Genomic DNA, 14,708 nt, shown 5'->3' with positions numbered 1-14,708 from the left:
CAGCTGGATGTTATAAGGACATCCGTCCCCACTTCCCAGCAGAAGCAGCCAGTTTAGCAAACGAGCGTGACCACCTACGCCAGGCCGATCCCGGGGATCCCCGCATAAGGGATCTCAATTTGGAGATCCGGCAACTGGTAAATCAACACAAGCGGACTAAATGGGTTGAGCACCTGAAGACTTGTAACCTCACCTCCGGAGTGAGTAAGCTCTGGTCCACCGTTAGGTCCTTGTCGAACCCGACGAAACACAACGACAAGGTGGCTATCACCTTCAACGGTTGTACTTCGTCGGACCCGAAGAGATGCGCGAGCTATTTTAGCCGGCTGTTTACACTGCATCCTCCGGGCGACAGAACCAAACGTCGTGTTACCAGAAGGCTGCACAAACTGACGAACGACAGTGCGCCACTTACTTTCTCCGGTGATGAGGTTCAGGGGGCCATCAACAAGTCGAAATCTTCGAAAGCCATTGGCCCTGACGGACTTAACGCGCTGATGCTGAAGCATCTGGGACCCCTGGGAGTAGGATACCTCACAAGGGTCTTCAATTTGTCTCTGGCCACTCTCATCATCCCTGACAAGTGGAAAGCAGGGAGAGTGGTCCCACTATTGAAACCTGGGAAACCCGCCAACCAAGGGGAGTCCTATCGGCCGATAACTCTCCTTTCCCCAGTAGTGAAGACACTTGAAGCCCTCCTACTCCCACTCTTCACGACCCACCTGGCCCCAGCCCCACATCAGCACGGATTCCGACGAGTGCACAGCACCACCACGGCACTCACCGCCATAAACGCCCAGATAAATCGCGGGCTTAACCAAAACCGCCCCTGCGAGAGGACTGTCCTAGTAGCGTTGGACCTAAAGAAGGCTTTCGATACAGTCAGCCATTCCACGCTACTAGATGATATTTATCAGTCGACACTCCCGCCAGGGCTGAAGAGGTGGTCCGCGAACTACCTGAGCGGTCGGCACTCGTCAGTGATTTTTCGAGATCAAATGTCAAAGCAGAGGAAGATTAAGCAAGGCGTACCGCAGGGTGGTGTCCTTTCACCCTTGCTTTTTAACTTCTACATCTCGAAGCTCCCCCAACCACCAGCGGGAGTTTCCCTGATCTCATACGCTGACGACTGCACGATAATGGCGTCGGGCAATGACATCGATGGCCTGTGTTCCAAAGTGAACAACTACCTCACCGACCTTTCTCGCTTTTTCACTGCGAGGAATCTCCAACTTTCCCCCACTAAGTCCACGGCGACCCTTTTCACCACCTGGACAAAGGAGGTCAAGCTGTCCCTTAAGGTAAAAGTCGACGACACACCAATTCCGACTGTGAATAACCCCAAAATTTTGGGTGTAACCTTTGACAGCTTGCTCTCCTTCTCTGCGCACACAACCGCAATTGCCACTAAAGTCCAAAATCGCAACAAGGTCCTCAAATCGCTGGCCGGCAGCACTTGGGGCAAGGACAAAGAACTGTTGCTTTCGACATTTAAGGCAATTGGCCGGCCGGTTCTAAACTATGCTGCGCCTGTCTGGTCGCCTGGCACTAGTGATTCGCAGTGGATAAAGCTTCAGACATGTCAGAATACCGCCATTCGGACAGCGACCGGGTGCCTCCTGATGTCACCCATACAACACCTGCACAACGAGGCACAAATGCTCCCAGTCGCGGAGCACAACAAACTGCTCAGCAAGCAGTTCCTGCTGGGGTGTTACCGCAGGTTTCACCCCTGCAGACACCTGCTTGAGCCTGAGCCGCCTCCCAGGCACGTCAGGAGACACCTCCTCGACTACGCTGACGAACTCCAGGACAAAACTGACCGAGACCTACTGGACCGGACAGTATTCAGACAGTCAATAAACGACATTCACCGGGAGGCCGTTACCACCTTCATGAACTCCCGTCCCGTGAATGCCGTAATCGGAGTCCAACCACCACCCATTGCAGAAGAAGAGCTCCAGCTTCCCCGTGAGACTCGTGTAACATTGGCACAATTACGTTCTGGATATTGTAGCAGGTTAAACTCCTACTTATCCAGAATTGACCCCGACATACCAAACACATGTCCGGCATGTGAAGGTACCCCGCACGACACTAACCACCTCTTCACATGCCCCCTTAATCAGACTCATCTAACCCCCCTCTCCCTCTGGACCCAACCCGTCGAAACAGCATGTTTCCTGGGCCTACCCCTAGATGAGCTAGACGAAGACGACAGATGATATACCCACACTGACAGGGCTAACTATGCTGTTAAAACAACAACAACTAACAGATTGAATGTTAAATTCTACCAACAGCGACACGTCTTGTGTGGGTAAAACGGTGCCTTTGCAAAAGTTTATTACGATTTAAAGATCTGAAGACTTATGTAATGTGAATTCAAGCCAGTTCTTGTTTATAGCGGATTACACTCATAATTTGTTTTTTGAGATGTTGAATTAATTCTTTCAAGAGAAAGCTGAGTGTTAAAAAACTAGTTTTTGAATGTGAACCCGAGATAAAATAATTTTTTTTTTTGAATGTCTCTTAGGAAAATTAAAGCAGGTTTCCAAATAATTTTGTGAGACACTGTATATCTTTTTAGAGCAGATGCTTTTAACACTTTAACCATTTTTTTTTAATCTCCTTAAGCCAAAAATTCCATCACTGCGCGGTTCTTTCCATGAAAAAGCAAAAAACTGACTTTGAAACAAAGTCTAAATTTACAGCTTGAAATATAATTTTTGTGTGAGTTCACACGAAAGATAAATTATTGAAATATCGCATAAGTGTTGATACCTCTGTTAGTCGCTAGGTGTCGCTTTTACTACTTTTCCACCAACCTGTAAGTAAAAATGGGTAACTATGGCACCAAGATTACCAGGTTTGCTGATGGCTACCACGCTTTGACGGAGCTAAACTGTGGGCAAGTGCGCTAAAGGTAAATCATCGATGAAAGCTCTTGGCATCGGTACAACGACAGCAGCCCTGAAAGTTCTTTCCCTCTATTGCACAGTATCAGGGCCAGCTGTTCAAGTAATAAGCGGTTCAATAGACTGAAAGGAAAAAGCTATGGGCATTAAAGGAAGAGGTAATGGAAAAGAGAGTTAGCAAACCTGCCGAAACAAGGCTATGGCAAGACCGCGGGATTATCGAAACACCCGGCAGATGGACGGCTAGGCTTATGAAAGACGTTGCCACATGCAACAGCAGGGACTTCGGCGAAGTCAATTTTTTTACAACCCAAATGCTTTCGGGGCACGGGTATTTCCAGAAATACCTGTTCAAAATAGGGAAATACGAACACCACGCATGCATATACGGGCATGCCGCCAAAGATGCCGCTGAGCACACATTCTTCTAATGCAGGCGTTGTGAACAAGAACGTCGAACGCTGGAGAATGCTGTCGGTCACATAACCACTGAAAATGTAATCGACAAGATGCTAAGTAGCGACGAAAGGTGAGACATCATCAGTGGATTCGCGGAAAGAATTCTCCGGATAAAAAAGCGGGACCTGGACGCAGGCACATAGATAGACCTTTGTCATGAGGAATATGGAATGCCACTCTGGAGGAGGTTCCAGAGTCGGCGACGGTTGATGCATTAGGCATTTTGAACCCCCTCATCGGCACAAAAAACAAAAAAAAAAAAAAATTAAAAAAGGTTTGCTATTTAGCTATGGCGAAAAAAAAATTACACACTCGTTCAATCACTCGTTATTCATGTGGCAACGAAGTGTTGCCATTCGTTGATTTTTTTCATATATCACTAACACAATCTCAGTTTTCTCGTAAACAAAGCGTTTCGCGACCCAAGTGACGTGAGTCCATCAGCTAATTCTGTGAAATTCGCTCAGAGCCGAATAACGGTCTGCTACGTAGCACACCTCTAAAAATCTTTTCACTATGTTATACTCCCGCTTCCAAACTAACATTACTTCTGTTCTGCGGGCGTGCCTGAGCAATTTCGTTTTTTGCTTATACAAACACACACATACATATGTACATGCATTTTAAAAATTTCCAGCTGGGCTTATGACATGTATATGTATATGTACATTATCAATATATGTATATGTATGCATGTATGTCTTGATGCGCATAGGTATGCATGTATAAAAGCCAACAGAAAACTATCAATAAAGCTAAAATCAACAAATGTTTAAGTAAAAGCGAAAGTGAGACGTACAGCCGTAGTAGGCGATGGGGAGTTGTTAAGCCTGAAATAGTATATTACATTTCCACGTATTTGTGTGTATGCATATGGGAGTGTGTGTGCTTGTAATATTCGTTTGTATGTATTTGTAAAACAAACAAGTTGTCAACAACATGTTTAAGCACGATTAAGTATATAAAAAAAGGATTTAGATGTCGCATTAAGATATAAATGAAATGTACACACACACACACACGCCCACTCCTACAGATAGTTACATAAGTGAATACGAAATGCTAGTGTATTGTTGTACCATAGACAATTTCCATTGTAACCGCCAGGATAAACAGTCTTGTATGCGCATTTAGTGGCAAAGAAGATTGATAATTTGTTGAATGACTGCATTGACATAGCGTTGGGATACACCAACAAGCCGGAACAAGAGCACAAGGATGCGTCACCAATGAATGATGCGGGCAGCAAATTGGAAGGAAATTGAATTGTTTATTTGCGGGCGGATTAGTTGATATTTGATTGAGCGATATTTAAAAGCCTTTTGATGCCGAGAATGTATCGCTCAAACGCCAACACAAGCGACCCTACACAATTTAAGTTGTATCTATGTACATTTTTTTGTTTGTTCACTTTGTTTCGTATTCTCTTTTTCCCCATTTTTTGTTTGTTTATTTTACGAAATGGCTTTACTAATTTTTTACTTTATTTTTTCTCTTTTCGCCAATAGGCCTTATGCGGTGTGGTCTTCCAAGTTCCTACAATGTCCGGTGATAAGTTGCGTATCAGCACCATGCAGGAGATTATCAAACCGAATACGGTGAAGCGTATACAAGGCTATGGTTTGCCCTTCCCCAAGGATCCAACGCGGAAAGGTGATCTACTGGTGGCGTTCGATATACAATTCCCGGAGAAGTTGACTGCCGCGCAAAAGGAATTGCTCAGGGATATGTTATGATGAGAGTAAAAAAACACAAAAAAAAACAAAAACAACTACATCAACAATAACAACAGTAGTAGCATAGGAAGCTGTAGCATCGGCAGGAAAGGGGCACAGAGAGATGAGTAGAATATGCGGGCAATTATGGCTATAACCAGCAAATGAAGGATTAACAGAAAACAATAGAAAAAAGTCAACATAGAATGCGCTGCAGCTGTCGAAAAGTTTGAAACGTTTTCAGAGCCGTTCATGCCGTTGTTGTGCCGAGGAACTACATACATACATAAGCAGCAAAAAAGAATTATGCATTAAAATTCTTTGATTCGGATGATATTCTTTTGCCCTCCACAAATCGTTAACGGCTTTGCTTGTAACTGATCACCGACATTTCGCGCTCCTCTCTCTCTCTCTCTCTCTCTCTCTTTTTTTATCTGTCTTGCGTTCTCGTTCTATCAAGCAACACACTTTTTCTTCACTCTCTACATTTTTTGTTTGTGACAAATTACTTTCATTTTCTAGACTTTATTTAATTAAAATGAAAAAAAAAAGATTTCTGTGTAAAACAACTAAAATTATATTAAATGATACGTCTCTACGTCCTCTTTATATTTTAATTTTTATTTTTTTAAATAACATTAAATTATTTAAAAAACACTAAAATGCATTGGCTATTTTTTTTCGACGAAACTGGAATTTACATTTGGTGGAAATTGAGGATTTTCGGAATCTGTGGGGCCGAGTTAAACTGAAATCATAAAATTTAAGACGAAAGTAGGGTCACTTTCGACGGTGCCAAAATACTACACTTGGCATACTGATACTTGATTATAGGGTGTCTACTTATTTAATAGTTTTTTTAGTTTGTGGGGATGCGCCGTTCGAGAAATTTTAAAAGGAAATACGGAAATGAAGATTTAAGTTACAAATTCATGCACACCAATGTAAAAAATTTTGCGGAAAATATGGTAAACGGTCGGTGCAAGGTCCGGAGAATACGGCGGATGCTGAAGGACCTCCCATTTGAGCTCTTGGAGTGCAGCTTAGACGACTTGTGCGACATGGGGCCTGGCGGTGTCGAGCAGGAGTATGGTTTGTCCATGTCGATGAGGTTATTTCAGTCGAGCAGCCTAATTCACGCAGTGTAGCTGTGCAATGTAGAGCTCCTTGTTGGCCGTGGTATTCTTTTCGAGCATTTACCAGTGTATCATGGCCTCCCAGTTCCACCAAACACATATCATAATCTTCTTTGGATGAAGATCCGGCTTGACTCTCGGCTTTCTCGTATCTCCTGGAGCCACCCAACCCGTTCTTTACTTCATCTGGATGTACGGGCACTATTTCTCATCTCCCGTGACGACCTTCTCTATACCCGTCGCAAATGTCCCGGATTGCTTCGGCACCCTTCTGACCTCGATGAAAAGAAGGTGGCGTTAAATCGAGCGAACGCGGTGGCCAGTCAAAATCGCCATTTGTCACATTATTTAATTTTTATACGCACGTTGAGTTTTCACAATTGACTTCTTTTGTTGAATGTAAATTTCAACAATTTGGGAGCACTCGCGTGGCGTGTACTGTTCCATGGTAAAAATCTGCTTGGACTGAAGCTTCCAACGCGGTATGTCATTAAGCGATCTCTGTCAAAAGATACAGGGTTGCCAGATGGGTCTGTCGAATATGTACAACCCTGTAGAGCAAACAGAGTTGAATGAATACTTACCCTTTGCTAAACAGCAAACAAATTGATGTAAAATAAAAGAAAATATAAAAACGCTAGTTTTTCTAATAGAGGTCGTCCCTCGGCGGTCTATGGTAAACTTCTGAGTATATTTCCTCTATGAAAAAGCTCTTTGTAAATAATCATCTGCCGTTCGGAGGCGGCATAAAAAAAACTGCGCAGCACAAATTGGAGGAGGAGCTCGGCCAAGCATCGAAGAAAGGGACCAAAAGCAAAAAAAATTGTAATAAACATGGGTCAGAAAAGTAAAGTGGGTCCTGGAGATATACAGGCTATTCCTATATGAAAAAGCAACATATAAAACAACAAAGATAGTTATATAGGCGCTTATTATGAGCAACATTCGATCTTCGACTGTAGTCGAAAGTGCTGATCGAACGAATTTTCATTTGGTATTATGGTGCTCATTCGCTGAAGAATAGGACTATTGTGAATTTTGATCGCTCGACGCATTTACAATAGATAATTTTTTCTCAGCTCATACAGCAAATAAAAATAAAAGAAAAAGCGGTTGTATTGAAATTCTTTGTTAAAAACATTTTTAAAAATTAAAAAAAGTATTTTTTGTGAAAATGAGTACAACGGAGTTGTGGTTCGACGATTTATCTCAATGTGAATAATGTAAATTTCAGGTTTGTAAATAACTTATATAATTGCGAAAAATCCAGGAGCTACTCATGATTCTATGGCTTTCAACATGTGGCCATTGAAAGCGCATTTAGAGGAGCAACATCTCAATGGTCGTCGCAATACTTGGATCCTCGGTATGTAATAAACACCAATTGAACTTCCGTTTTTAATAATTTTTGTCTGTCTCAGGAGATGCTGGATACGCTCTAAAACCATATTTAATGACTGCGTTCAGAAACTCTGAGGAAGGGTCTCCACAAAGGACATACAACTAACAACATGCTAAAGCGAGAAGTATCATTGAGAGAACAATTGGAGTCTAGAAAAACCGATTTAGATGTTTGTTGCAGGCAAGAGCTCTCCACTATTCTCCAAAAAAAGTAACACAAATTATTAATGGTAGTGCAGCTTTGCACAACATTTGTCTGCTTTACAATATTCAACTTCCGGATGAAGAGTTATCCGATGAGACCCTCAACGATGATGCTGGAAATATTGAAGTGGAGTCAAATAACGGAGAAGCAGAAAACATGAGAAATGATATTCTTAGAATATTATGGAAAAAACTAAAAAGTATTAAATAAAAACCTTTATGCCATAGTTTCTTTTTTATTTTTGTTATAAATTTTCCTCATTCAAATATTCGTCATTCAGCAGTCCATACTTGTGAAGGGAAAATAAAAATGTATTTCTACAAACATCACAAAAAAACCATTATTAACCTTAATCCATTGTGCTGCCGTTCTTACTGGTGGTCCCAATCAAATCAGCTCCGTTGTAAACTCCTCCCATTTTTTTGTTGCTTAAATTTTTGTGTAAATCCCTTTTGCGAATTGTGAATTCTCTTCCATTAATGCGATTAGCCTTTCTAATTGCTGTTTGGTACTCACGACTTTCGACCTGCATAAAATTATAAAAAAAAATAGGACATGTTTATTATTTGGTTACTATAAAACAATCAATAATCGCAAACAACTTACATTTTAACCCGGGAAGTCCCATAACTTTTTTTGTTTTGGATTTTTGTGAAATGTTGTATACTTATGTATTTCGATCTCCTGAGCACGAAAATGAAGTCCATTTTCATTTTCCTCGCTTCGATTTTCCGGAAAATGCGGAAAACTAGCGTTACCATATGGTAATCGTGGGACCTCTAGACAACATGGTTTTCGAATGTCGTTTTATTTTTAATTTTTCAAAAAATAACTGTTTTCAAACATTTTTATTTAAAAAATAAGTAAAATAAATGAATTCACGACAATGAAAAAAAAAACATTTTTGAACTGAAATTTATCATGGTTTTGTGTGGTACTGAGCAAAACATTGTACGCAAAGTCCTACGTTGCATTTACCACATGCAGTTCGTCCATTAACTCTGCATCCGTCACTGGCACAATGCCTACGATTTGATGGTACCACAAAATGTCCAACCTGATCATAGCGCAGAGTATGTTCAACTCGACCTGGTTGGTATGCATATCTGTGAAAGGGCGCAGGTCCAGGACTTTTGGGCGGTATACCATAGTGTTTGCAGTAGTATACTGCAACTTGTCGTCGAAATTCTAACTGACTGATAGGTTGATCTTTGCGGTAAAGTTGCCATGCATTTTGAATACAAGCATCTAACAGCCAGATAAAAATGCTAGACCACCACTTTTTTCCCCTGTATGAGATGCGGTGCAGGGATAGATTTTGATCTAATCGGTCTACTCCGCACATAAATTTATTATATTCCGTGATTGCGCAAGGACGGGGTACATTTATTTTCGATCCACTTGCCTTCGAATAACGCTGTGCCCTTGATTTCGGATCCTCACCAAAGCAGGTAGATAACATGCAGACAACATTGTTATCTTTCCATTTCACCAAACAAATACCAGTGCTTTTCATTTCAATTGATTCAGAGTAACCTCTTTCCATTGACTTGAAGTCTTTTTTATGCACTAGTGGACAGATTGCTGGAATTCTGTTTTCTCGGATTGTCCCAGTACCTTTATATCCGCTTGAGATATGCCAACAGAGGATAACTAGTAAACAGGTTATCGAAATAAAACTGGAATGACAGCGATTTCAATTCATCAGGAAAATCGTCGATCATGCTTCCTAAAGGAGCGGCGCATTTTCCAAACTTTGCTTCGTACTCCAAATTCGATCGAGGATTCTTCCCCTGGTAAATTTCAAAATTCACCAAATAACCAGATGGAAGGCATAAGGACCAGACTTTATATCCAAATCGTAATGGTTTGCCCTTTATAAATTGCTTGCATCCATGTTTACCAAAATAGGATATCATACTTTCGTCGAAAGAAAGATTTTGTTCCGGATGGAAATTTTCTATCATTTTTGCTTTCAAATGATCCGTAAGAGGACGCAGTTTCCACATTTTGTCAGGATTTGGGCCGTCTTTTGAAGAAGCCTTGGAATTTTTTTCGAAGTGAAGATTTTGCAAAATCTCTTGAAAACGATTCCGACGCATAGTGTTACTGACAAGATTGTTCCGAATGTCTTCATCCTGACTCCACAAATGTTTGTAATTGGAGTGATAACTGTAGCCAGTGACGATCAATATGCCTATGAATGCTCTAAGTTCGCTGACTGTTATATTTGGGTTCGGTCTATTCTGTTCCACCGAATATAACGCACTTTGTTCGCAAATATGTTCCAATAACGTGTCATCAAAAAATTTTTCAAACTGTTCGTGTGGCAGTGAATGGCGACAATCTTCGTAATTTGCGCTTGGAAAAATTGGAATTAGAGATGACGATTTCTTCTTGATCCATTCAAAAACAGTTTCCTTGTTTCCTGATGGCAATGCAACGTTTGAAGGTTTCGGTTCAATTTTACATAAGCGCTTCCTCATTGGAGATTCTGAACGATTAGCCCTTGTTTCTTCATCCTCTATCTCATTATAAGTGTCTGCAACCTCAATAACAGGCAAATCACCTGGATTTGGTGCTGAAAAATTTAGAGTTTATAAGATTAAAATGATGGTATGCTTATACCGTCTCTAAACATGCCTCCCATATCCTTCTCTTCATCGAAACCTTGCATACGTCGCCCACTAGCCATAACAACTTCGCAGCCACCTCTTAGCTGAGCCGGGCAAACATTATCTGGAATGCCCGCACAATCATCTTCAGCGTCATCTTCGCCAGATTCGTTGCCATCCACAGGAGGCTCGATATAAAGAGTGGTTGGAATATCACACAGTTGATTTTGATCTTCTGCTTCATCGAGTTCTTGAATGAAATCAAGCATTTCTTGCAACGATAAACCGCTGTAATTCACAAAATATCAATAAATATGATCAAAAATCTCAAAAACAAACTACACCAAACGTAATTAAAACCCTGTACCCTAGACGTCCCACGGTTACCATATGGTAACGCCTTGAATAAAATACAAAAAAGTTACACAAAAAATCAAATTTCAAACAAAACTAAACTTGCATTTACTAGTTTATTTCATTAGCTACCAACTGATGCAATTTTTTTGGAAATATATCAAAAAAGCAAAAAGTTATTCATATACTTACCGACGTGCCATGTTAAAAAACCACAATAATTCACTTTTTTTTTCACCTGAGTTTGACGTCTTATAGCTTTGCTAGCTGCACTAAAAATAACAAAACACTTATGTTTTTCCGTGAGCTGCATTTATTCTGCGTGAAATACAGTTATTCTTTTTTGTTATTTAGTTCAGACATAATACGTAAAATTGTAACGGCATGTTTGCATTACCATATGGTAATCGTGGGAAGATTCGGGTTAACTAATTCTCCCAAAATACGCTACACAATCGAAAGCAAAATTGCATTCGGCTCTAAATTCGGTAAACAACGAAAATTTCGATAGAGTTGCACCGCTCATAATACCAAATTGACATTCGATTTTCGATCTTCGACAACCAGCGAATATCGAAGATCGAATCTAACTCATAATAGGGGCCATAAGTTTTAAGGCGTTCAAGGTGCCCTTCTTCAATTTCTAAGCAGGTACGAAATCTTTGTCTATAGAATATGCGAACTCTTTCTAAAGCCTTTCTAAAAGAGTGTCTCAGATTTGCTCTCATTTGTGCTGCCGCTCTTCAAGGCTATTTACAGGAACACTAATACTTTCAAATACCCCCAAAAAAGAAATGTAAAAATAAAAATTGACGATTAATTTTGCTCCACCTACTTCTAACTGCTCGGGCCGATGTGGTGTAAAATAAGGAGGTTGTGTTAAGATTTCGGTATGAAAGTTTAGGAAAGAGCAATTTTACCTCTTAACACTTTTATCTCTAAACTATTCCGGTAATTTCGGGTATTCAGTCAACTCAACTTTTGTTGATCCGATAAGTAAACAGCAACGGCTTCAAAAAACGTACAGTCACTAAAATATTTTTATCATTTAGAAATCTGACTTTTTTCATGTAAGTTAAATTTCACATCATTTATGATTACTTTAATGCTTTATAAGCATATTTCTTTACTTTTTTTGAGGAAACGCGTATCCGCCAAAGTTTGCTTTATCACTGCATGCCTAAAGCTATGCAACGTTTGTTGTTTGAAGTAGTAGTACAGGGTGTACACGCGAAAGCTTTCATTTGGCGGCGCTCTGAGTAGCGCAGTGCTTCGCAATTGTGGAAATCTGTAGTTCTGAATCAGAAAGTGCTTCACCAGTGCAGATTTTCTCTGCAAGCGTTGTCTTGGCGAATTCTTACAAGCTCCACTTACACATACAAGTGAGTATGGGGAAGTGCACCACCATTTAGAGATGATTTATTAGAGGCGAAAGAGCAAAATAGCAGTACGAGTATAATATGGCTGACTACATGCGACCATGCAAATGTATGCTAGTAATAATACTGCGCCAGAACTTGAACTGGGAGGTCCGATTGATGTATGTGTGTTAATGAAGAATAAGCAATGACCACGTGCTCCAGATAAGTTTCCACAATGTAGGCATGAGCAGCAGGGAGCTGTGCGAAAAACTTATTTGAGGGTGCAAATGCGCAGCTGGAATTTTGGTGGAGTTGAAATGTAATCAAATATGCGAAATGGAGTTTGGCGGTAAGGGTAGAAATGTGTGTTGATCGCTCTGCAATTTGACTTATCCAGGCATATCTAATAAGCTTTTAATAAGAATTCGTACTCTGCTTGCACTCAGCTGTCTTCCTTTCTAGGTGTTTATATAGTGATTTGGCGGGGTGCTAGAAGCGTTGATTGGGGTATGCGTGCTTGTGTATGCATAAATTTAATGAATTTACTTAACGTAATGATTTCGATTTTATGAGTGAGGAATGAGTGAAAATAAGAGATTTTTCCGGCAATTTAGCTATGTGTGTATGTATGCATTTCAGGTCCTTAGAAAATGTTATTTAGCTCACAAAAGCACTATTAATTTCCGTTAATGAATTATATTATGTAAGAATATATGATTTAAATGATTTATAAAATTCTGCAATTTAATTGGATTTTTAGATTAACCGAAAATGTACGGAAAATTGTATGATAAAATAATATTTTGTTTGATTCAAACTTAAAAAATAAAAAAATAAATATTTTAAGCATTCTTAGGGCTCATTAATTTTGCATTGGACTACATTTTGCATTTCCAAATTCTACGCAGATACAACCATGTTCATATAAATAGCACATTTAGACTTTGAAAGCAAAGAGTGGAGTATGTTTTTAAATAATTATTTTTGATTGCAAAAAAAAAACAATATAAAAAATTAAAAACTTATTTACTTCCACTTTAAAACAAAAAAAAAAAATGGTCAAGAAGAATTTCAGTTCTGATTTAATTTACGAGAACGTTGATAACTCACGAAACATCCTGGACACATAAATAGCACATCCCAAAAAATTCCAAATAAAAGCAAAAATAGTAAACAAATCAGATAGTCAAGTAATAATATTGTTTTACCAGATTAGTATTTTGTACTATATCCACCGTTTTTGATTACATCTTCAAGCCGTCGCTCCATGCTTTTTACAAGCTTGTGACATCTTTCCTTTGAAATCGAATACCAAGCCGCCTCAACTGTGGCCCACAAATCATCAAATCAATCAATCAAATCATCATTTGTTAGCAAATTTTGACCTTAACGTCATTCCACAAACTTTCTATTGAGATCAGGGCTCTGCGCCGGCCAATCCAGTACATTAATTTTTCTCTTCTGAGCCATTGCTTCACTGGCATTGCAGTATACTTTGGATCATTGTCCTGCATAAATGTCAAATTTAATGGCATAAACTTAAACACAAATGGCTCCATTTTATTCTGGAGTATATCCAAATACTGAAATCTATCCATTTTACCAACCACGCGAACAATCGTCCCAACACCATGCCAAGAAAAAGCTCCCCAAACCATGATGCTTCCGCCGCCGTTTTTAATCGTCTTTTTTGCGAACCTAGGATTTCGCGCTTGATTTTTGATTCATGTTATTGTAATACTATTTTTATCAAAGCTGTCTTTAAATCTCCATATTGTTTCAGCTAACAAAATAAATAATTAAATTTACTTACATAAATAAGTTATATGGCAATCTAATAACATTTTAATTAATTGTTTTGTTTCTAATGAAAAAGTTTTACCCTTTCCATAAAAACAAAAATATACGGCAACTATGTTCGAACTCAATATCTTTAAACTTTTCTTTTTGTAAAAAAAAAAACAAAAAAAAGTCTGAAAACAAATTCCAATTTCCAAGTTAATATATTTAAATATTTTGAAATCATTGATCGATCCTTTTCATATTTAATTTCTTAGTTTTCGAAATATTTTGGCATTCGGCATTTTTGCCCATGCGACCGAAACTCTTTGTTAGGTACTTATCTGGAGGAGATTCTCATACAAATGTTGGTGTCCATTTTGGCGTGAGTGTCGTATAGTTATACGCCTACTCTGAATAGAACAATGCGTTCCTTAAACATCTATCAGGAGTATAGGGCGTCAACTACTCCTCTTCGCCAACGAACACGGTGCTAGTGATCCCAATTCATTTCATGCCAGGTCGAGAGATTTCATTTCTGCATATGCCGAGCGTCACCAAGTGATACGTGGTCTGCCAATTCCTCGACCAGCTTGATGAAAAGGATTTCAGAGTAGGACCTGTTTAGCAATGGCTTTGTCGCTATAGTCCCGGAGCTGTTACCTTTTACTTCACCGTATATTTCGGTTGTTCAATTCACCTTGGCCGCCGTAGCCAAATGGCTTGGTGCGGGACTACAATTCGGGAGAGCGTAGGTTCGAATAT

General features: G+C 39.7%; 2 protein-coding genes across 9 annotated transcripts in view; one reads left to right on the top strand and one right to left on the bottom strand.

The window, feature by feature from the left end:
* LOC128865195 (dnaJ protein homolog 1) overlaps window positions 1-5,148 on the top strand; it is a 119,472-nt gene extending 114,324 nt beyond the window's left edge. For all 8 annotated transcript variants that reach the window (XM_054105298.1, XM_054105297.1, XM_054105299.1 and 5 more), the window contains exon 7: window positions 4,886-5,148. In XM_054105298.1, coding sequence (XP_053961273.1) covers window positions 4,886-5,113 — 228 coding nt within the window. In that variant the 3' untranslated portion in view covers window positions 5,114-5,148. The remainder of the gene's footprint in view (window positions 1-4,885) is intronic.
* Window positions 5,149-8,797: 3,649 nt separating this feature from the next.
* On the bottom strand, window positions 8,798-11,006 carry LOC128864752 (piggyBac transposable element-derived protein 3-like). The gene is made up of 4 exons (XM_054104508.1): window positions 10,996-11,006; window positions 10,463-10,737; window positions 9,756-10,415; window positions 8,798-8,964 (listed from the first exon to the last, which is right to left on the bottom strand). The coding sequence occupies exons 1-4, from the start codon at window positions 11,004-11,006 to the stop codon at window positions 8,798-8,800; spliced, it is 1,113 nt and encodes a 370-aa protein (XP_053960483.1).
* Window positions 11,007-14,708: the final 3,702 nt, after the last annotated feature.

This window comes from Anastrepha ludens, chromosome 5, assembly GCF_028408465.1.
Source record: "Anastrepha ludens isolate Willacy chromosome 5, idAnaLude1.1, whole genome shotgun sequence".
Taxonomy (NCBI): domain Eukaryota; kingdom Metazoa; phylum Arthropoda; class Insecta; order Diptera; family Tephritidae; genus Anastrepha; species Anastrepha ludens.
Note: the sequence above shows the minus strand (reverse complement) of the source record. Positions and strands in the feature narration are given on the sequence as shown.

What these genes read in the sequence shown, in the direction of transcription:
- LOC128864752 (XM_054104508.1), bottom strand. An exon ending in GGGAGGCATGTTTAGAGACG is followed by an intron (nt 10,416 to 10,462) that starts GTATAAGCATAC and finishes TAAATTTTTCAG; the next exon opens with CACCAAATCCAGGTGATTTG. An exon ending in AAATCTTTCTTTCGACGAAA is followed by an intron (nt 8,965 to 9,755) that starts GTATGATATCCT and finishes ACCGCCCAAAAG; the next exon opens with TCCTGGACCTGCGCCCTTTC.